We start from the raw sequence: 22,957 nt of genomic DNA on the forward strand, positions 1-22,957 counted from the left end.
AGATTAGGTGGCTTGCCCATGCCAACGAGGGGCAAATGATTAAATCTTACCCTCAGATAACCCCTGTTATGGTTGGCGTATTATCTTCCAGTCTTTTTTTTTTTCAATCCATAGCTATTCTCTGCTATTTAAGTGGTAGCCCATTGGCTCATGGGTAGCTTGTTATAAGGATTTTGTTAGGGTGTATACAAAACAGTAAACGTATTGTTTAGCCTACATTATAATGTATGTCCATGTGGGAAAGGTAGTGAAACTTGAAGATGATATACGTTCATTTAAATGGTTTCCCTTGGTTTGCCACCATAAACATCAGCCTACCTCCACACACTAAACACTTTTCGGGGGGGGGGGGGGCAGACAGCTGGGAGCTAAAGCAGAGCGGCAGACTATTACATGCTGCCGCCCCACTGCCAACATTATGCCCCGACGTGATGCGCACACCTCCTGCTTTTCCCATAGTTCCATGCAGGGCGGGTTCTATGACTTTCTCCTTTTGTTTTTTTTGGTCTTTGGGCATAAAGGGAACGTGAGATGCCCTGAAGGGTGGTAGGCAGGTGCTTGGGAATCACGCACCCGTCTTCCTTTGACACCTCCAGCAGGTCTGTGGGACCCGGACTCTGCGGATGACAGAAGGGAGAGCCCAGCCTCCGGGACGGTGTTCCGAGCTGTGAGTCCCTGCTTAATTTTAAATTATCTTATCGTTTGATTTTAATTATGTGATTAGGAGTGTTACATAATGTGATGGAAAGTTATATATTCTCAGAACTTTTAATTCCCTTGGTTAAAAATATTTAAGTCGAAAGTGAAATATTGAGGAAACAATTTGGACCCCAAATTCCGGTCCCTCAACCCAGGAAGAAACAATTTATTTGGAAGTCTATGGTTGAAAAAGTCATACAATAATCTATGAAGGAGCTAAGAATACGGTGACAATGGCTGTGGGCAAGGGCCGTGCTCTGAGACCTGAGTGACAAGGAGGAGTGTCCGTGTGCAAACCAGGGAGAACGTTCCAGGCAGAGGGGACGGCAAGGGCAGAGGTGGGGCGAGTGGGGGAAGCAGAAGGTCCAAAGGGCAGGGAAGCCTCCTTTCTCCGGGACTCCTGGTGCGTCCTGGTTTCCCCAGGCCCGCTGCATGGCCCTAGTCTTATCCTGGCATGCCGTGACCTTGTGAAGTGGGAGCCCAGTGCCACGGCCTCAACTCTTCAGAACCTAGCCCAGTACCGTGTGGTAGGAAACCTCCCTGCCTGTAACAGTGAACTGTGACTTAGTAGTAACATTAAGTCTAGGTGGTCAAAGATGCATGGAAATAGACCCATCAGAGCTTTCAGGTCTCCTTACTCTTCCTCTATCCAGTTTTAATGATGGCTAGTTGAATGGATGCATGAATGAGGTGAGCTATTTTCTGAATCCACAACAGGTTAGAAATAGCAATATGATCATGGTGGGTGATAAAGCGGGGAGGTCACGGCTCCATGTATAGTGACAAGTCAGAAAGTGCCCATGCATGGCCTAACTGCTGACACTTCCGCAGCAAAGGAAGAAGCTTGCGTGTGAGTAGTAACTTCTGGGGCAGAGCCAGCAGTATGCACGTGCTGGCTGTGCTGACAATCGTGGTAACCATGGACGTGACAGCCAGCAAGTGGTTCAAACCTACTGGTTTCAGAAGAATTCAAACCTAGTGGTATAACCCAGCACCTAGCTGCTTCCCTTACACCGCTCCCAATACCATTCATTGTTTAACTTTTTAGTGGCGAGGTCATCATAGAAAAATACATAGGATGCGTACTGTACCACTCATGGATTCATCACCAAGCAACGACCACAACCAAGAACATAGTCAGCACCACAGAGATCCCCTCTTGTTCCCTCAAACCTTACTCCCTCCTTCCCAACAGTGTGACCCCCTACCAGGCCTCTGTGTCTAGTCCTTGCTTCTTTTCTTCAGAGTTTTACCACTTCAGCATGCATTTCTGAGCTCTAAGGTTTAGTTTTGGCTGGTCTTGAATTTCATACCATCGACACTAAACAAACCTGGCTTTTTTTTTTCCTCTCTCTTTGCTTTTCTGGTTTCTTTAACTTAACATTGTGTTTGTGAAATGAGACTTACCCATTTCATTCAATGTGACAATAAGTTGTTTATTTTCATTGATGCATATTAGGTGACCATTTTTAATTACAAAAATGGCAATTTTATGATAGTAGCTTACTGTATGAGTGTTTCATAGTTAATGTTCTATACTAACTGTGGAATAGTAATACAGTAATATTCTATACTGACTATGGAGCTAACTCAGGGATGGACCTCTGAGCTGTTCTGCGGGCTGTGCTGCTACAGTGTTTCTGTGTGCTTTGGTGAACATGGGTGCACATTTCTCTTAGGCATATGCATGGAAAGGAAAGAACATACACTGGGTTTAACTCTCACTGTGGTTTAGTTTGCATTTCTCTCAATAGTGATATTGAGCACCTATTAATGTGTTTATTACTTTCATTTTTGAAGTGACTATTCTGGTCTCTTGACTATTTTTCATTTTTTAGATTGTATTTTATTGATTATGCTATTACAGTTGCCCTGATTTTCCCCCTTTGCCCCCCTCCATCCAACAACCCCACTCCCTCAGGCAAATCCCCCCACCACTGTTCATGTCCATGGGCCATGCATAGGAGTTCTTTGGCTACTCCATTTCCTGTACTGTATTTTACATTCCCACCACTATTCTGTAACTGCCAATTTGTATTTCTTAACCCCCTCACTTCTTCACCCATTGCCCCACACCCACTCCCAATAGGCAACCATTGAAACCCTCTGTATCCATGATTCTGTCTCTGTTCTTGTTTGCTTGTTTTTTTAGATTCAGTTGTTGATTGATTTGTATTTTTTGCCATTTTATTGTTCATAGTTTTGATCTTCTTTTTCTTAAATAAGTCCCCTTAACATTTCATATAATAATGGTTTGATGATGATGAACTCTGTTAGTTTTTTTCTTGTCTGGGAAGCTCTTTATCTGCCCTTTAATTCTAAATGATAGCTTTGCTGGGTAGAGCAATCTTGGCTGTAGGCCCCTGCTTTTCATGACTTAGAATATTTCTTGCCAATTCCTTCTTGCCTGCAAAGTTTCTTTTGAGAAATCAGCTGACAGTTTTATGGGAACTCCCCTGTAAGCAACTAACTTCTTTTTTCTTGCTGCTTTTAAGATTCTTTCTTTATCTTTAACCATTGGCATTTAAATTATGATGTGTCTTGGAGTGGGCCTCTTTGTATCCATCATAATTGGGACTCTCTATGCTTCCTGGACTTGCATGTCTATTTCCTTCACCTAATTAGGGAAGTTTTCTTTTACTACTTTTTTCAGATAGATTTCCAATTTCTTGATCTTGCTCTTCTCCTTCTGGAACCCCTATGATGCAAATGTTGGACCTCTTGAAGTTGTCCCAGAGGCTTATACTATCCTTATTTATTTATTTATTTATTTTTTTTGGATTCTTTTTTTTTTCTTGTTTTGATTGGTTGTTTTTCACTTCCTTATGTTCCAAATGATTGATTTGATTCTCAGCTTTATCCACTCTACTGTTTCCCTGTAAATTATTCTTTATTCAATTAGTGTATCCTTCATTTCTGACTGGATCTTTTTTATGCTGTTGAGGTTCTCACTAAGTTCCTTGAACATCCTTATAACCAGTGTTTTGAACTCTGCATCTGATAGATTGCTCACTCTATTTCGTTTAGCTCTTTTTCTGGAGTTTTGATCTGTTCTTACATTTGGGCCATGTTTCTTTGTCTCCCATTTTGGCAGCCTCCCTGTGTTTGTTTCTATGTTATAGGTGGAGCTGCTTTGACTCTGTGCCTTGCTAGGGTGACCTAATGTAGTAGGTGCCCTGTAGGGTCGGTCCAATGGCACAGCCTCCCTATCTCCCAAGCTGGGTACTCGAGATAAGCTCTTCATATGAGCCAAGTACACCCTCCTCTTGTATTTGAGCCTTGGTTGCTGTTGGCAAATCAATGGAAGGGATTTACCCAGTCCAGTCAGCTGCAAGGATTGGCTGTGACCACTTATCACCAACCTCTTCCTTGTGTGGAGGATCAGGTGTGCAGGGGCAGGATGGTGTTGCTCCTCCATGGTCTGTAGTTGTCCACTAGTTGCTCTGGCCCTGGGGTTTCCCAGGTGGTGTAGGCCAAGATCAGCCCCCACTTAGGTTTTGCTGGGGGCCTGAGCTATAAAGCAATCTGAAATGGCTGCTACTTGTGCTGGGCTTGGAGATTCACAGTTGAAGTCAAGCTGTGAATTTAGGCTGGTTGCTTCTAGTGCCAGACCTGGGGTTCACTGAGGCTGGCTCTTGCTTGTTTGAGAGGATTTAGGAAGTTGTGGAGCATCGGCCAAGACCAGTTATTCATATGGAAAAGCAGCTTGTGTAGGCTCATGTGGGGTGGTGTCTCTGGGGATCTCCAAGGTTGATCAAACAGTGTTAGCCAGGTTGACAGAATCTCAAATATGGTACCAGCCTGCTGGCTCCATGACTGCATGGGGGGGGAGGGCTCAGAAAAGGGACAACGGTCTTTGCTCACCCTGATGCCAGACACATCAGCCTCTCCCAGTATGCCACTGGTGCCCTTCAAGCTGACACTCCGACCCTGGAGCTCAAGGAATTTAGTCTGAGTAGGTGAGTCTGTGTGTGGGTTCTTTAAGAGGAACTGCTTGGGGCTCCGGAAGTTTCTTCCACTGACTTAATCTCCATTGGTTCTTGCAGCCAGAAGTTCTAGGGACTTAACTTCCTGGCACTGGAACCCTGGGCTGAGGGGCCTGGTGTGGGGCTGGGACTCCTCACTCCTGAGATATCCTTCCTGAATTTTTACCCTTCCACACATGTGTGAGGGACCACCCCAATCCACACCTGTGCCCCTCCTACCAGTCTGGATAAGTGTGGTCTCTAATTCCGTAGTTGTCAGACTTCCATTCAACTTGATTTCTGACTGTTCTGAAGGATAGTTGTTCTATATTTTAGTTGTAATTTTGATGTGGTTGTGTAAAGAGGAGAGCCATGTCTACCAACACCGCCATCTTGACCAGAAGTCTTGGCCATTTTTCAACTGGATTTTTCTCCTCTTATTAATATGTAGCCGTCCGGTCTTCATTTGTCTTGTGTTCTGGATACTTCTTCCATTCTGGCTCACCTTTTAACTCTCTTAAAATGTCTTTTCTTTATGGTCAGTCCATCTTTGTATCTTGTTTAAATCTTTCTCCACCATGAGTTTGTGAAGATTTATCTGTATTGTCTTCTAGAAGTCTTCTTTGTCTTTTACATTTAGGTGTGTGTGTCTGTGTGTGCGGTATGGGGCAGAGGGTCGTCTCATTTGTTTGCATTTGGATAGCCATTCAGTGAAGATGATCTTTACCTTAGTGCTCTGCAGTGATATTGTTAAATCAAATGTCCGTATGTCTCTGGGTTCACTACTTCATTCCATTCATGTAAGTCCTTTGGGCAACCAAATACCCTTATAAGAAAAAGGAGGTAGGAAAATAGTGAAAACTTTACTGATTATGTGGCTGAAATTGATAACTGGGTTAAGATCTTAACTTTGCCACCTACTACTTCTGTAACTTTGGCGTAAGTTGGAATTTCTCTGAGGCCCTGTTTCCTGCCTTTCCATCTAGCTCATGGTGTTATAAGGATTACTGACTTAATATGTGTAAAGGGTTTAGAACGGTACTGGCACTCAGTAAATACTTAGTAAATATCAGTCATGATCTCTAATCTGCAATTTAAATACTCAGGTAGTGCCAAACCCTAAGCTGAAACCAAGTGTATTCTCCTTCATATCAATATTTATATGTTTTTACAGCAAAAATGTCAGTGGATTTGGTTGCAAGGCGCTGCCCAGGTCCCACTTGCGATGTTGGCATCTCACTTGCTAGAAATGGAAAGTTCTCAATCAGGAAGGACACCTGGCCCCAGGGGCTCAGTAAGGGATGTGGGCCTATGTTAATTAGCTCATTGTCTTGCAGCCTAGGGGCAAGACACTGGGTGACCTCTGGGTAGGCCTCAAGTTCAAATTCAGAACACCATTTAATTCAATCAATTCTACCCTGTAGGACAACAGTAGACACAGAAAGTGTGCTAAAGGAAGGTGCTTTGGCAGTGAGTGGTGTGAGAGCAGGCTCTGTGTTTACAGTACTGAGTGGTGACGGGTTCTGTGTCTGAGACGGAACAAAGGCAGGCAGACACTCTGCATTCAGCAGCAAACTGTGTGCCCCTCCAGGGGAGGGTCTAGACATACGCACGCTGTCTACCTTTCCTCCACACTTTGTGCAAAAGGTAATACAAAAACTAAAGTCCAAAACAAAAATCAAACAGACATCCGTCCTGATCTATTACCGAGATCCATGCACATTTTAAAAAGGTCTCCTGATTGAACCAGCATTTTGCCTTTTCAATGGGAACATAAAAGGGAAACCTTTCTTTTTCCCAAGTTTTTTGAAGTTTCTGTCTGTCTATTAGCTCCTAGTGGGGAGTGATAAAGAGATGTGAAGGCAGTTAGGTCCGTGCCCTGCAGCAGAGCCCACAGTCACTGCAGGAGGCTTGTCTGAATGAATGTCCAATGAAGGCCAGCTGCTGGGAGCCCCTGGTGTGTCTGCAGCCCCCATGCCCAGGGCTGGAGGCAGAGCTGAGCTCCATGAATGCCAGTGGTTTAGCACTGTCTCCCAGAGCCGACTTTTAAGTCAAGCACCCACTAGCAAAACCATTATCCCTTTAAAAATGACTTGATTTCTAATGCTTGCTCTTTAAGCAGTATGTCCTGGCCTTTGGGCCAATGTGACTAGCACCCGAGGCTGCGGAGTAATGACCTCAAGGTTCTAGGTGAGTCTAATCAAAGCTTTTCACCTCCAAACATCAGAGGTTCCCGGTGAAAACTGTAATGGTTAACACTGAGTCCGTATCATATGCCAGGTACCGTTCTATATGTGCTATAAATATTGTAAATCATTTTACTCTGATGAGGACCCTTATTCTCACTTTATACAGAGCAAGTAACGACAGGGGAAGCAGGGGGCAGAGTGGGGGACTGATTTCAGATGCGTAGCCACTGGCCGCTCAGCTCCAGGGAGATCCTGGCTCTGGCTCTACAGGCTCCTGGAAGCCAGCACTCCTGACTTCTTCCCGGAATGGTGGAGAGAGCTCTTGGCTTTGGAGTGAGACCAGCCTACTTGCAATGGGGCAGTCCACTACATATTAGTTGTGGGCAGCTGGCCAGCTAGTAAGCGGCTAAGCCTCACTTGCCTCAGCTGTGAAACCGGGACCCTACGGCAGAGGGAATAAGACCCGGGTTTTGGAACAGGATCCTGGCTCAGCAAGTCCGGAGTAGTCCCATGCCCCACCCCTCCCCCACCCCCCACCCCCGCCCACGGTACCCCCTCTAAGCTCTCAACTAGAACGGGGGCTACTCTGAGTCCAAGAAAGCGTTTGTGTCGGCATTGGAGAACCCGTCTGCCTGGCCCAGAACCGGGGTGCTGCTAGGATAAAGCGTGGTGATGGGCTCTCCCTGGGGCAGGCGTCCTCCGGGTCCGGATGAAGAGAGAGGCGTGGCGACACGAGGAGGACCGGACGGAGGGTGAAACGGGGCCATGGTTCTCCAAAGTCCAACAAGCTTCTGGGGAAGCAGTTTTCTTTTTTAAAAAAAATCAAATTTATTGGGGTGACATTAGTGCGTAGGGCCATATAATTTGTGTGCCCACCACGCAAATCATGTGTCACCCTGTATGTGTCCCCCTTTAGCCATTACTGCGCCCCGCACGCTGAGAGCAGCTCCAGCCCTTTTCCCAGCCCGGCCCCTCCAGCCCTGTCCCATCGCAGACCCGGGGCTCCGAGTGTCTGTCTGCGGCTGAGTCCAGAAAGCCGAAAGCATCCCCAAGACTAAGGCGGAACAATCCTGGCTTTGTTTTCAAAGGTTTTGTCCCTGAGTTTTCCAGTTGGCTTTTGTCTGACTTGCTCCGCACCAGAGCAGCTAAACTGGAAGATGCAGGTTCTCGGGGAGGGGAGCGGCGGAAAACCGGTGCCCCACTGCCATCCCGGTGCTGGGATCTTTCGCGGCCGGCGGCGCTCAGGCAGAGCAGAGAGCGCGCGCCAGCCGGGGCCCAGGGAGCACGGGGCGCGGGCGCGTTCGCTGCGCTGGGACGCCGGGGAAAGGCCGCAATTTCTCCCCGTCGCCTGTCTTTCCTCGTCGCTGCGGGCGAGGTCGCGATGGGCTCGTTAAGCGGGCAGGTAGGCTGTGTCCCGCCGGCGGCAGGCGGGCCTGGAATGTGCGAGGGGCGTGGTGATGGCCCCTGCCGCCGGCCTCTTTGCGCAACACCTAGGCTACAAATACCCGGGCCGCCGCGCTGCACCTGGGTGCCTCCTTCGGTCCATTACCTGCGCGCCGAGCGCTGGTGAGTACCGCCGCCTCTGGGGCGAGGGCGCTTCCCGCTCCCACCTCACTCCTGAAAGAACCTTAATTTACTTTTAATTAATTCTTTTAGATATTCCCTCGATGCTGACCTCGAGGAACTTGGCTGACTTTGGGCCGCGGAAGAGAAAAAAAATAATAAACCTGCAAATTTTCAGATACTTCCCCCCTTAATGTTACTGCTACTGCCACTCCTGTGACTACATTATTGCTTCTGGCAGCGTTATTAACGAGCCATCTTTGGGGGTTCTAAAATTACAGATGCTTTAGGGTCCGTGGTTTTGGCAGGAAAAATGGGGTGGGGTGGGGAATGGAGGGACCACGCAGGAATCAAGAAGGCTAGGTGCCCTTTTTGGTCACTGATTTGCTGTGTGACCCAAGGCATGTCTCTGAGCCCCACGTGCCTCAGATTCCCCCTTTTACTACCAGAACCAAATCACCTTGGAGATTTGTTTGAGCTGAAAGTTCTAGATTTGTGTGGTTCTCTGCATACCCCCACACCCACTTTGCATGACTTCCACGTGCTAAGTTCTTTATCCAAAATGACTGCAAGAGACGGTCCTGACATTCTGGGCCCATTAGGACAGGCGGCCTGAATCAGCGAAGGGCTGGCTGGTCCTTCAGCTTGCCTTGGGAGAACAGAGCCCACAGATTTTTCAGTGGTTTGAGGGTACCAGGCCAGCTGGCTTGGGAAATGGCTCGCCAGGTGACGTGCACAGGTGCAGCTTTGTTGGAGCGAATGAGAATCCCCAGACCAGAAAGAGGGAGGCTCATGGAAAGGAGTTCATTCAGCCTTTAGATCCCTTGGGGCAGATGTCTGGCTTGGGTAGCTGGCAAGGAGGTGACACGAGTTAGACTCTCTCTCCTCCTCAGCAAGGAGGCAGCTTCCTCAAACAGGTGGACTTCATGGAGGCAGCTTGTGGATTTTATCACTTGTAATCCTCTCTCCCTACTTGTTTAGGCTCAGGGAGAGATTTCTTTGTGAGCCCTCCGGTGTTGGAATTCCTTAACTTGCTGCCTCTGGGATATTGCTGCAAAGTTGTGCCTCCTAGGAGACCATTGTTTCAGATCGTTAAGAGCTTTTGAATCTCCCTGTGCCAGCCAGCCAGCTGATAACTATCTCCTATTTTTATAACTTTGGAAACCGGTGGCAAGAAGGGCACACCTCCAAAACCCTCCCCAAATCACTCAACCATCCCATGAACAGAAGTCCCCGGCGGTGGGAGGACGCCTGGATTATTGCTGTTAGACACAAAGTTGACAAAAATAGCCCGAGTTCAGCTTAAGGAAGAAAACAGCCACCTCCCACCCCACCTCCCTCACCCCCTCCTCCTGCCTCCGCCCTGGGGACAGCGGGACGGGATCAGCAGGGAGTAATCAGGGCATCCCAGTGAGTCATTTCATTCCAATGCATTTTAAAAATGCAAAGGAGTGCAAAAGGAGGGCTGCAAAAAGATTGAAATGCGTTTTAAATGTTTATTTTCATAAATTAGCCCTTTCAACTCCCCAGTGCAATGCAAAATAATTAATGTAGCTGTAAGTTAATGACAGGATTTATTTAAAATATAAATACAAATTAAAGGTGCGCTGGGAGGGGGGTTTGGTCAGGGGGCCCTAGTTCAAAGAGAGGGTAGATGTCTTTTTAAAACCCCATTAGTGCATATCAAGAGTCTAAACGAAAGCCTGTCAGCAACTAAACCCAGGCCAGTTGCTTCCCTGTCTCCTGTCCCACACACCTCCCTCCCGCCACTGTTTCCTTGGGGATCATTTTGCCTCACAATGGCTAAAGCTCAAGAAAAGTACCCATCACCCTTTTGGGAATTTGCGAAATCTTGGTCATTTTTGCACAGTATAAGAAAATATTCCTCGAGCATACTGAGAGCAGTGGAGTCAGACTACCTAAGTCCGAATGGTCTTGCAGATGGGGCGTGTAGTTAGGTCCTGCGTCCCGGTCTCCTGCTGACGCTGGTACCGAGGTATAAACACTTACAGTGAGTTTCATACAACTTTGTAAGTGCATGTGAGATCCAGGGGTTTCATGGGTGTACAGGGCTTACAGCAGTGCCTGGTACAATACACACACACGGCTGGCTACGTGGTGTCCTGTATGTTGGGGCTCCAGCGGTCATCTCCCTCTTGCACATGGAGGCCACCACCTGGTGGGAGAATGTGTGGGTGTCGTGATCTGCAGGACGCTGCCTTGTGCCTCCTCTCCCCACGTGTTCAGGCGGCCCCAGGACAGGTCTGGGTTGGAGAGGCCCAATCAATGCGAGTGGAGGGGCTGGGTGACTGCCAGGTGCCCTACATTTTCCCTGTGGCCCAGGTCTAAGAAGAGCCGACAAGGTTCCTCTCCTTAGCCTGCAAGAGTTCCTCTTGGCATTGGGCACACAGGTGGATGCAGGAAGTTGAGCCAAAGGGCGGTCAACACAGCCAGCTCAATGATAGGGACTGGTGGTGGGGAACGAGGGAGCAGGTATGTGAGCATGACCCCAATCATGTGCCTGGGCCTTAAAAACACCTTTCTGAATATGAACTGTCGGAGTAAATGCCTTTCCTCTCCCTCCTCTGCAGGTAGCAAGTATACGCTGGGGCGTGGCTTGCAGAGGTGGGGAGAGGGAATAGCTGGACCAGGGTTGTGGGGTTAAGAGAGAGCCTTGGGGGGCCCAAAGGCTCCAAGGACCCCTGCTGGTGTCCACCGAAGGCTGGAAAGAACAGGGTTTCCACAAAGGGCCATGAATCCAGGCAGCACGGCATGGTAATAATTGCTACTATTTGTCGGATGCCTGCTCGAAGCCAGGCCAGGCACTTGCCTACAAATCACCGTTAATCTCATGACCCTGCACAGTAAGAATTATCCCCCTCGTATACATACATGGGGAAACCAACACTTCACGTTCAGAGGCATAAAGTGATTTAAGTCAACACACACCCAAGGATAAGGGGCACCTCTGGGATTTGAACCAAGTCCAGCACTGCATGCTTGCACGGCAGACCCAATGGTTGTTGGTAGAGCAGGTAGAATGTGTAGGAGTGCAAACATCAAGTCCACCGGGGCCCCTTAGAGGACAGTGAGGACTTAGCAGACCGTGAGCTGGTGAAGATGGAGGGGTTTGCACCTGCTCTCTGATGGAAAGGGATAGTCAAGACAGAGGCTGAGGCAGAACTTAGGGAAATCAAAGATTGGAGGCAAGCATGGCAGAACACGGGAAGAAGGGGTGGATTTGGTGACCCCCTGGGCGGGTGGTCGAAGGAGGCCTGCAGAGGGTATAAAACGGTGCCAAGAGCCCACACTTAGGAAGTGTGAGCACGTCCACTCCCCCAAATGTTGCAACTACTGGCTCTCTCCGTCATGACGACCAAGTGCCCCTCCTTTCAGTGGCTGTTCCTTTAAGCCCTGTTTTCTTGTCCACAGACCATGGCTCCTTGGCCAGAGGTGGAAAATGCCCAGCCCAACCCCAGTAAATACATCGAAGGGACCAGCAGGGCTGGGAAAGACAAGGAGACGACGGACAAAAGTAAGTGCCGTTCACCCAGTCCCCGACGAGCCTCCTGTGCGACCCCAGGACACTCGGGGCTGACTCCTCCTTTCTCCTGGCCTTTGTTTGTTTGGGCAGATGACACCGGGATCATTCTGACCAAGATCGAACTTCTGCCCTCGCACTCCTCTGTGGCCCTGATCGAGGAGCCCACAAAGGAGCCCACAGATGTGGGAGACCCCTGGGACCTGCCCGAGCTTAAGCCCCAGGGGATCAAGTGGTCAGGTAAAAATGAGACCGGCAGGGGATTGAGTTCACCACCTTTACAGTATCACCTCTCTTCCCATTATCCTGCTGTCCTTTCAGCAGAGGTCCTGGCAAGAGTTTTCCCCCCGACAGTCCAGGAGGCTTGGAGTCAGAGCGTGGTGTGATGGTTGGGGAATCGTCTGTTCTTTTTTCATTCCTTCAGCAATTGTGCCGTTGCTGGGGTTGTAACCAGGCACGGCGCTGCTCCTTAGAATCCATCGCATGCTGAGCAGGTCCCGGGTACTGTCCTGGGTGAACAGTCAGGGTCCCTGCTCTGAGAGCTCCTGGGTGGGGAGTAACCCTAACCCTAACCCACCCACTTCACCTAAATATGAGCATCAGAGGAGGCTTTCGGAAGACAGAAACTGCACAGCCAGAATAGCTGGGCGGGCAAATGCTGTGCTTTTCCTGATGCAGGGAGTAGGGTCTGTGTGGATCACACAGCTGCGAAGGGAAGGGGGCTGGGAGGGAGGAGGTGAGAACCACTGTGAGAGTAAATAGCCATCAGGGATGCAGCCTGGCCCAAGCCCTCCCCCGATGGAGGCTGTGATTGCTACCTTTCAGCCACATGACAGAAAATAGTCTGTGCTGTTGAGAAGGTGCTTAGCAGAGCCATTATCTCTGGCCCCACCCTTAGCAGGTGATAATTGCCTTTCACTGCCTCACCCATGATACTGGTTCAGTTGGGCATGGAGCCTGGTTTGCTTGTCCCCAGACAACCCTGAACCCCTCCTCTCAGATGTAAATCCTGTAACTGACCCTTTGCCACCCACCACCTGCCACCTCTGGGCCTCGCCGCTCCTGAGAGCTCCCAGCCCCTGGCTGGGATGGGGGGCAGGGAGAGCTCTGAGCTCATTGCCCAACTCTTCAGGGTTTCAGACACTAAAAAGCCTTTGTGCCTTTTCCGCTCCCCCCAGAGAGGGACACCAAAGAGAAGATTCTGTGTGTCCTCCAAGGGATTGGGAAGCTCATCCTGCTTCTGGGATTCCTCTACTTGTTCGTGTGCTCCTTGGACGTGCTCAGCAGTGCCTTCCAACTGCTTGGAGGTATGGCTGAAAGGGGCCAGCTTTGGGGGGGGTCCCCTTTGGTTCAGACCCTTGCAACTCAGCGAGCCCTGTCCCGCTGCCTCCGAGGCTTGGGAGCCACCTGACATCCTCTCCTGTCTCACCAAGGAGAAAACTGAGGCCTGTAGCTGTCTATGGCCGGCTGCGGGGGCTGAGGCCCGGCACCAGGGCCTGAGCCCCTTCCAGGTGTTCAGCCCCTTTGTGTGTGTCCACAAATCCCAGACAGGAAGCTGTTTGATGTAAAGATCTATCTCAGGGATCCCATCTTTCTTTGCCCCCCCACCCTGCTAACTGAAGGGAGGATTGGATAAAATTCTTTGTAGGCCAGAACATGTATGGAAATCCAAGCTGGACCTTTGCTGGAGAAGGACAAGGGGCCCCCAGCCTGGGGGACTCTTCTTCCAGGCCTGAGTGTGGCTGTGCATTGTGAGGGGGGCCCGAGTGCAATCACCGTGCACTTGGTGGCCTTTGTACCCAAAATGGGTAATAACACTGATGAGCTAGCTAGCACTTGGAGTGCCTGCTGGGTACAGATGTCTTCAGGGGCACTGTCTTCAAGTCACCTCCACTCTCTGGGTTTCAGCCTTCATAAAATGGACTGGGGGATGGCTTGGGGATCTCATGGCCACACTCAGAAATGACACTCCCAGCACTCAACTACAGGCTGTGGCTAGGGCTGGGGGTTTGGGGGAATGGTGGATGGATGAGAGGACCCACTCCTGGAGAGAAAATCTTATGAACTGGAATACATCCCGGAGACAGGACTTGGGGCAGGAGGTTCACTGGCATCAGTTGGGGTGCAGAGTTGAGGCCAGGTTCCTGATCAGAGAAAGCTAGAGCGGGGTTTGCAGACAGAGGTCGAAGGGTGGAAGGGTGCAGGACGAAGCCACACAAGGAACGGGGCCGAAGGTGGGTGGGGCAGGCCTCCTGGTGTCAGGGCGGCTGGGGGAAATGCAGAAGGAAGCAAGATGCTGTAGGCGTGGAGACTCCAGCACTCGGTGCCCACCTAACGCCCTGTCGTGTGGCCATGGGTTTTTGTGTTTTCCAGGAAAGGTGGCTGGGAAGTTCTTCAACAACAACTCTATCCTGTCCAACCCCATGGCGGGGCTGGGGATCGGGGTGCTGGTGACCGCCATGGTGCAGAGCTCCAGCACCTCCACGTCCATCATCGTCAGCATGGTGGCCTCCTCGCGTGAGTGCGGGCGCTTCCCTTGGCAGCTGGGGTGCGCTCAGAATGGGCCCCAGCGTGTCACCATCACCCCCCGTCTCGTCCAACCGTGACGTCTTCCACTTGGGGTCACAGGCGGGCCTCCTGGGTCCATTGCTGTAGCTGAGGGTGAGAGTGTGAACACATGGATTTTCAGCCCAAACCAGCATTTCAGCCAAAATTAACTAGAGCCCTTAATGGGCCAAATTAGAAAAAAAGGTATTACTTCTTTAAAATATTTATACAGGGTTTGGCAGAAATAACACACTCGAGTGTGGTGGGTAGGGTAATACTCTGGGTGTAATAATTTATAGTTTTAATTTGAACATTTCACCTAAAATGTCCTATGGTGTGCTTGAGTGTGATATTGTTACAGAATCACATGCTTATGATTTTGTAATAAAAGAGTTTATAATGAAACAGGGGCGTTATTTGTGCCAGACCCTGTATATGCTAGAACGTTGTGGCAATGAACTAATTTTGTAGGAAAAAGAAATTATATTGCCAGGAATTGGCTGTAATGAACACACAGGTCTGTCAACAGTGTTTTCTGGCCTTTACGGTGGCCTTGCCTCTGAGGAATTCAGAAATGCGCTTTTGAGCCAGGGCCCACAGAGGGACTTCTCGGCCTCTGTGGATTCCCTGAAATTATGCACTAAAATTTTTGGGGGTCCACGTGCCTGTTTCTGTGGTGGACGCCATGGCTTTCATCAGACTGCCCGCAAGGTGCAGAGCCCCAAGAGGTTAAGAACTGCTGCTCTAGGGAGGTGCTAGCCTGATGCGTTCGGCCACTCGGGTCCCACCACAGAGAAGCCGGTCGGGCTGCCGTCCCGCACTCGCTAGCTTGCTGACTCATGTTCCCTGCACCCCAGTGCTGACGGTGCGGGCCGCCATCCCCATCATCATGGGAGCCAACATCGGGACCTCGATCACCAACACCTTCGTGGCGCTCATGCAGGCAGGAGACCGGACTGTGTTCAGAAGGTAAGAGGCTCAGAACCAGCCCTTGCCACCATCAGGCCCGTCGGCTCTGGCCAGGTTGCCGTGGACTACCTTTTAATAGCCAATGAGAACATGTTTGTCCTTCCTGGGTCACTTATTACTGGCCACAGTGAGTGCAGCTGAGGGTAGGGATCATATACTTAGCCCGCACCCCCTAATCTGCGTAGCGGTGATAAAAATGGCATCACCACTGTGTTGTCTAGAGGAGTAAACACGACTGTGCGGGTAAATACTTAGCAAGGTGGCTGGCACAGAGTCAGGGCCCCCCAAATGCAAGTCCTAGCCGGAAGCTCCCCTGCAGCAGGGTGTAGTTCAGACAAGGCCAGCCAGGTTAGGACTTCCTGTCCTGCTTCGTCAGAAATAATTGTAACCCGAAGCTTCCATTCTTGGCCAGCTCAACCCCTGCCACTTCTTCCTGGTTCTTTGTGTGCCTGCCTGCCACCGAAAGGCAGAACGTAGCTTTTGTGCTTGTGGGAGGTATGAACGTGCAGCGGGTTGGATCCAGGCAAAGAGAACCCTTTCCTCCCGGAAGGTTAATGTGAAAATTAAGCGCATTTCCCGGCCTCTCTTCTAACAGGTGACAGCTTTTTCAGCTCTTGTACTTATTACGGCAGAGGAGCTGTTTTCAGCTTGTCTGCGTCGCGCTTTTGCTGTGTGGGTCATGCACGTGGCTTTCAACAGGCTGGGTGGGGTGCCACAGACGCCCCCCCCCGCCCACGCTCCTTTGGTCTCTGATGAAATGCTGATGCACATCACCCCCAGGGTTTGCAAAGCTGCTGTTCTCAGGAGGCCAAGTAGGCTTTTCTGTACGCCCATTTTGCGGATGTAAAAAGGCAAAGAGGTTAAAGTGGCTTCTGTGGTATGCTTGAGTGCGATACTGTTATATTACAGAATGACACACCCTGAGGCACGTGGCTGGGAATCTAGGTTTTCTGATTCCAGATTTTGATTTCTAGTCACTGTCCCATGAATTTTGGCTTCTGGATAACCTATGAACTAGGCACATACGCTCTCTGGAGGTGCCTGCACATAGGGGTGTCGTTGACCTTGCTCACCCCTGTTCGGCAAGTGTTTAAATAGACTGACCTTCCTAGACTGGTGCCCACTTGGTCATTGACCAATCTGGCCGCCGGCTCAGGATGGGGTTCTCCCCTGCAGGGCTTTCGCTGGGGCCACCGTCCACGACTTCTTCAACTGGCTGTCTGTGCTGGTGCTGCTGCCTGTGGAGGCCACCACCCATTACCTGGAGATTTTGACCAACCTGGTCGTGGATTCCTTCCGCCTGAAAAACGGAGAAGATGCCCCGGCATTTCTGAAAGTCATCACAGATCCCCTTACAAAGCTAATCATCCAGGTAGCCTGGCTTCCTCTGAAAGGGAAAGGTGCAAACTCCTTCCCCCTTGCTCAGCCGGGGACGCACAGGGCTCTGTGGACACCGCGACTTGGCTGCCTCTGAAAAAGGCCAGGAGAAGCGGGGTGGGGTGGGTGGTGGGGGGCACTAGAGAGACTCATTGGCCTTCTTTGGTTCTTCGACTTCAATGTGCATGTCATGTTGTGGGGAGGAAGAGGTGGTGAGAGCTTCCCAAGACTCAGGCACTGCCCAGCGGACACTGGGGGCCTCTTTGTTCCCATGTTGACCTCAGCACCCGTGGGCTCACTGCTAAAGTACTATCCTAAGTCTCACCAAAAAGAAAGGTTACTGGCCTTCCCTTCCATCTCACGGCCTTGGGCTCCAGGGTCTGTCCCCATTATTCAAATGAAAGAAGGCTTTGCGTATGCCGCCTTGGGAGAAAGGGCCAGCGTAGGCCTTGTCCTTTCACTCTTGCTTGTCAATGTCCTTCAGTCACGAAGAGAACATCTCCACGCTTTCTAGAGAGCAGCCCACCCACTGTTCACACGGCCATTCATCTACCTGTCAGGCACTTGCTGGTGTCCAGGTGCTGGGCTGTCCCCCCACGAGTGCAGGGAGGGGGATCCCAGCTCATCTCTGCAGGGCCTCAGTCTGTTCGCGTCCTCGGAGCCCCCGCACGTCCCTCCCCCATCAGGTCTGAGGATGTGCTGACTTTCTTCTGTCCGTTGCCTTCCTCAGCTGGATAAAAAAGTCATCAGCCAAATTGCAATGAACGATGAAGCAGCTCAAAACAAGAGTCTGATCAAGATTTGGTGCAAGACTTTCACCAACGTGGTAAGTGTCTAAGAATACCGCTGGGTGGGTGAACTCTTGCGTCTGTACTTGAAGCAAATTCCTGCATTCAGAGTGGGCAAGTAAAAGGTAAGGGAAAAGAAACTGGGGATTTCTGAAAAATCAGAACTGGCCAGGGAGAGTCTGTAAAGAAGCAAGTCCTTGAACGCTGATGGACAGAGAGAACGCAGTACATCAGAGACTGTTTTTTACCCCATCCCACCACACGTACATTATTCCCGCTTGGCACTGTTTTCGTGTCTCTTGGTTTAATCCCTGGCTGCCTCTGTCCCCGTGTGTGGAGGAACCCGCGGAGGCAATGCATCACGCCCACGGGTGCACACGGTCTCCCCCGACCACACCAAAAACGAGCGTTCTGGACGATCCATGCCATTTCTCATGTTTGCCATCCAGACTCAGATGAATGTCACCGTCCCCTCCGAAGAGAACTGCACCTCCCCCTCCCTCTGCTGGACAGATGGTTTCCACACCTGGACCATCGAGAACGTGACCCACCAGGAGAACATTGCCAAGTGTGAGTACAGCTTTCAGCGTCAGTCCCTGGGACGTTCTGTCCAGGGTGCTGGTGGCTGGAGACCAAGGTTCCGTTACTGGGAGACAGAGGAATAAATAACAGTCTGGCCTTGGGGGTCTCTGTGCCCTTCGATTCAGGACCTCCCATGGTTTCTCCAGGCCACCACATCTTCGTGAACGCCGGCCTTGCGGATGCTATTGTCGGCGTCATTCTGCTGGCGGTGTCCCTGCTGCTGCTTTGTGGCTGTCTGATGGTGATCGTCAAGCTCCTGGGCTCTATGCTCGGGGGGCAAGTAGCTGTTGTCATCAAGAAGACCATCAACACCAGTAGGTGCCCTGCCCCCCGTCCGGGGCTTACTCGGGGGGTGGCGTCACCATTTGCCACCTCAGGGGAGCCCCGCCAGCTTCTTCTCTAGCAGTGGCCTCTCCGCATGAAGTTTATCTCTTGGATTTGACAAGCTGCAGGAGATTTTGCCCTTGGGATCTTTCTGGGTGTCATGGGTGGGACCTGGCGAGCAGGAAGAAGCTCCCATCACCCATTTTCAAGGTCCCAAGAAAGAGGCCTTCCTTCCTGGCAGTGTTCCTACCCTAGCTTGTGCACCCCCCACCCCCCAGGCCCCCAACCCTTCTCGAAGGATCGTGACAGATCTCTTTTCCTTCCACCTTCCAGATTTACCTTTTCCCTTTGCCTGGCTGACTGGCTACCTGGCTATGCTCGTGGGGGCAGGCATGACCTTCCTCGTACAGAGCAGCTCCGTGTTCACGTCTACCTTAACCCCGCTGATAGGTGAGCTTCTCCCTGGCTTCTCCTCCTAGCCACCTTACCTTCTCCTGTCATCCCCTGGGCCTGACGGCGGACGCTTTGTGTTTCTCTTACCCCGCCCCCCCCCGCCCCCCCCAAGGTATCGGCGTGATCACCATTGAGAGGGCGTATCCCCTCACACTGGGCGCCAACATCGGCACCACCACCACCACCATTATGGCTGCCTTGGCCAGCCCAGGCAGTAGACTGAGGAGCTCGCTCCAGGTCAGGCCGTGTTGCATGGGGCAGGCAGGGGCTCTGTGGGCGGGACGCAACTCCTTCCATGGTCTTTTAAGGGGACGATCTCTAACAGGAGCCTAGCTTTCCTCTGGCAGGCCTGAGACTGTGATGTGGAGGAGAAGCAACAGGGAGACAGAGAGGTAGTGAGGCTCCCGGCACTGGCAGCTGTTTAAGCAAAGGTGGGGTGGCCACCTGATAGCTATAGGAGGAGTCTTCGGGAGGCACAGACCCCCACTTCTCTCCCCACTCCCCTTGGGGACTCAGCCTGGGTCTGGCATTAAGAAGAATCAGGGGGACCTGCCTTGCTGCATCAGCTAGGCACCGGGGTGTATTTTATACTCACAGCATGTCTCAAGGGAAAGGAGCCACATTTCAAGTGCTCTGTTGCCACACGTGACTCGTGGCTAATGTATTAGGGCTGGTCCGAAGCCCCTGGCACGATGCCTGGTACCAGGTGGGAGGACGTGAGACAGTGCATGGCCTCGGAGCCAGGCTACAGCTCCCTGGGTTTGAAACCCACCTCTACCATGTCCATCTGTTTGATTTTGGGAAGATAGCTTAACCTCATGGTGCCTCATTTCCTCTTATATCAATTGGGGACAATATTGATAGCCGCTTCGCAGGATATTGTTTTAGAATTTAAGTGCTTCACATAAAGGGCTTAGAACCGTTGTCTCGCCCATGGTAAGCACATACATGTCAGCTGCTGAGGCTGCTGCCACCTTCCTTCTCTCCCCGCTCCCGAGAATGGGACACTGAGCCAAGAAGGCCAACTACCCTGTGAGCCTTTCCTTCTGCCCCTCCAGCTCCTAACCACTCGGCTGGGGACAGCAGGGCCAAGACACAGGCTAGCAGTGGGCACATTCGTGAAGTTCATTGTTAGAGTTTGCCTGAAGGACCTCGGGCTCTGAAAACCGAGCTGTAATTCAGCTGGTCCCTTCCCCTCCCACCTCCCCTCAACCCCAGATGCTTCCCAGGCCCTCCTGCGATACAGGTCCCGCCCCTGCTGCTTTGGAGATAAAGGACCCATGACTCTGCTGCTGATGCTTGCTAGGTGACAACCCCCTTCTCCCCACTGCACAACAGACAGTTCACCTGTCTAACCTCTTGTGTTTCAGATTGCCCTGTGCCACTTTTTCTTCAACATCACAGGCATCTTGCTGTGGTACCCAATCCCGTTTGCCCGCCTGCCCGTCCGCCTGGCCAAGGGGCTGGGTAACATCTCAGCTAAGTACCGCTGGTTTGCCATCTTCTACCTGGTCGTCGTCTTCTGCCTAACCCCGATGACAGTGTTCGGCCTCTCGCTGGCCGGGTGGCCAGTGCTGGTGGGCGTGGGGGTGCCCGTCATTCTCGTGATCCTTCTGGTGGTGTTGCTCAAGCTCCTGCAGTCCCGCTGCCCACGCGTCCTGCCCAGTAAGCTCCAGACCTGGAACTTCCTGCCCTTGTGCATGCGCTCACTGCAGCCCTGGGACCGTTTGGTCTCTCTGGTCACCCTCTGCTGCACGAACCCATGCTGCTGCTGCTGCCGCGTCTGCTGCCGCGCCTGCTGTCTGCTCTGCTGCCCCACGAGCTGCCGCTGCAGCAAGTGCTGCCAGGACCTGGAGGAGGTGCCAGACATCCACATCAAGGCCCCCGAGGCCTTCAGTAACACCGCCATGGTGGGAGAGGGGCAGGATGGGGTCCCTAAGTCCCAAGCGAATGCCCTGGACACAAACGCCATCTCCAGCAGCACGGCCTTTTAGCAGCTGCCCCTAGGCAGGAGGAGGGGCCCCAAGTCCCACGTGCTCCCTCCTGGTTCTGCATGCCACTCTCCACCTCGCTGAGAAATGGCATCGACATCAGCCCTGACTCATTCCCCTTTGCACTGCTGCGGCTAGAAAAAGGATCCCAACACCCACCCACCCCTGCACGCAGCTGGGTTGGCCAATAGAACTTATTTCCAGACTCAAACCATCTTTTTCTGAAGTCCTAAAGGAGGGATTTGTGGGGGATTCTCAAAGACGCATTCGTACACACATGCTCTTCTTATAATACAAATCTCCTTTTACCGAAGACTGGCTTCAACTAAAGGCAGCTGCCCCTCAGGTATCCTTGCCCCAGAGCAGCCCAGGTCAGAGGAAATAGACCTTGGAGAACACAGGTGTGGGCCTTTTTCTCTTCCTAGGGCTCCCCACGTTCCCTGACAAGGTTTTCTCACCTGGGTAGGTAGGGGCTAGCCCAAGCATTGTACCAGCTGTGCCCTCAAGTTTCCAGGATGGGAGCTGCATGGGAGCTGCGGAAAGATCTGGGATGCATTTTGGCTCACCTGTTGCTTCGGCCTCCTAAGAGGAGGGTGGTCCTGTTCCTGAGCTGGGCAGATGGAGGGTGAGAGCAAAGCCGTTCAGCGGTGGCGAGCGCGGGGGAGCCGGGGAGAGGATTATCTGCTAAAAGGGCCGAGGGCTCTTTTTAATTTGGCTATTTTGGAAGCCAAATTGACCATTATAGCTCAAGCCTGGAGCCACTCTTGGTCAGATTAAAATCATCCCTGTTGAGTCTTCCGGATTCAGGTTCTGAGTCCCAGCCACGGCCACTGCCTCGAGTCCCGGGAATCACCTGAGCATGGGGCAGTTCTGCACACCTGTCTCCTTGCTCCGTGTGCAAGGTGACTGTCAGCTTCCTTCCACCCTTCCATCCCTCCACGCTTTCCAAACACGCTCCCATATACCCATAGACTCACGAACTTGATTCCCTGCCCTCGCTTGAGGCCTGCGGAGGTAGCTTTTCTCCGAGGGTGGAAGTGAGGGCCCGGCTGGACTCCCGCAGAACCCCGGTCATCAAGTGGCAGTAGGGCCGCGTGTGTGGGCTGGCCCAAGGGGTGTGCTTCTTGCCCCAGAAGCCTTCCGTGCCTTCTAGATTCCCTGTTGTGTTTCCTCCTCCACTTCCCACTGCTCCTCCCGTGCTCCCTGGAGAGTGAGCTTTTAACCAAGTCTGGGGGAGGCAGGGGGCGGGGCCACCACGCTCCCAATCATAGGTTGGGATACCAAACCGAGCCCTCCCCTGACCTTCGCCCGAGTAGATACAGATCCTCTCATGGCCGCTCATGCTCCATATTTATCATTGTGTGCCTGTACAGTGCTTGCTTTTGCTTTTTCTTTTTGTAAGTTATACAGTGAATGCATGATATGTTTTGGGTTCTCATTTGGAAATGTAAAGGAAAAACCATCTTTGTATTTTTTTTTAATACTGGCTTTTCACCATGCCTCTGTTAGCTGTGCCCCACGCCTCACTCTGTAAATATGTAAGCAAAACCCTTTATACTCTAAAAATTGGGTCCTTGTATCTGCATTGATGTATTTTTTTAACTGGTTGTGGGAAGGGAGAAATAAAAAGATAAACCCAAAAGAAGTGTTTTGCTTTCAGTTACGGGGAAATAAGGGCCCCCTGATCTATTTCCGAAAAATTTGAGGTCCTTTTTTTCACTTAATGTCACTACCGACCGCCAGGGCCATAATTTTTTGGACCCCTTCATCAGGAAGCAGGAAAGAGATTACAGGTATTAAAGACAGAAAGCTTTCCTGCCTTCCCCGGTCTCTTTTGACTTGTCTCTGTAAACATTTGCTAGTTACAGATTGGTCTCTTTGAGTGGTCTCTTTGACTTGTGATGGGTTTATATCCCAGTAAACTCATAAATTGAAATTACTGTCAGTTGAAAATGCATGTAATACACCT

At 51.2% G+C, this 22,957-nt stretch overlaps 1 protein-coding gene across 2 annotated transcripts; it reads left to right on the forward strand.

Annotated features, from left to right (window-relative positions):
- Positions 1-640: 640 nt before the first annotated feature.
- On the forward strand, positions 641-22,619 carry SLC34A2 (solute carrier family 34 member 2). Of its 2 annotated transcripts, none has more exons than XM_045834319.1 (13): positions 641-667; positions 11,849-11,951; positions 12,051-12,197; positions 13,136-13,264; positions 14,331-14,474; positions 15,362-15,473; positions 16,650-16,845; positions 17,581-17,676; positions 18,088-18,208; positions 18,367-18,534; positions 18,878-18,994; positions 19,110-19,234; positions 20,368-22,619. In XM_045834319.1, the coding sequence occupies exons 2-13, from the start codon at positions 11,852-11,854 to the stop codon at positions 20,989-20,991; spliced, it is 2,079 nt and encodes a 692-aa protein (XP_045690275.1). In that variant the 5' UTR covers positions 641-667; positions 11,849-11,851; the 3' UTR covers positions 20,992-22,619. The 2 variants fall into 2 exon arrangements, with proteins under 2 accessions (XP_045690275.1, XP_045690276.1); XM_045834320.1 differs by lacking the exon at positions 641-667 and adding an exon at positions 8,358-8,419.
- The last annotated feature ends 338 nt before the right edge of the window (positions 22,620-22,957 follow it).

The sequence above is a fragment of the Phyllostomus hastatus genome, unplaced genomic scaffold (genome assembly GCF_019186645.2).
Source record: "Phyllostomus hastatus isolate PE091 unplaced genomic scaffold, TTU_PhHast_1.1 phas_contig_196, whole genome shotgun sequence".
Classification (NCBI taxonomy): domain Eukaryota; kingdom Metazoa; phylum Chordata; class Mammalia; order Chiroptera; family Phyllostomidae; genus Phyllostomus; species Phyllostomus hastatus.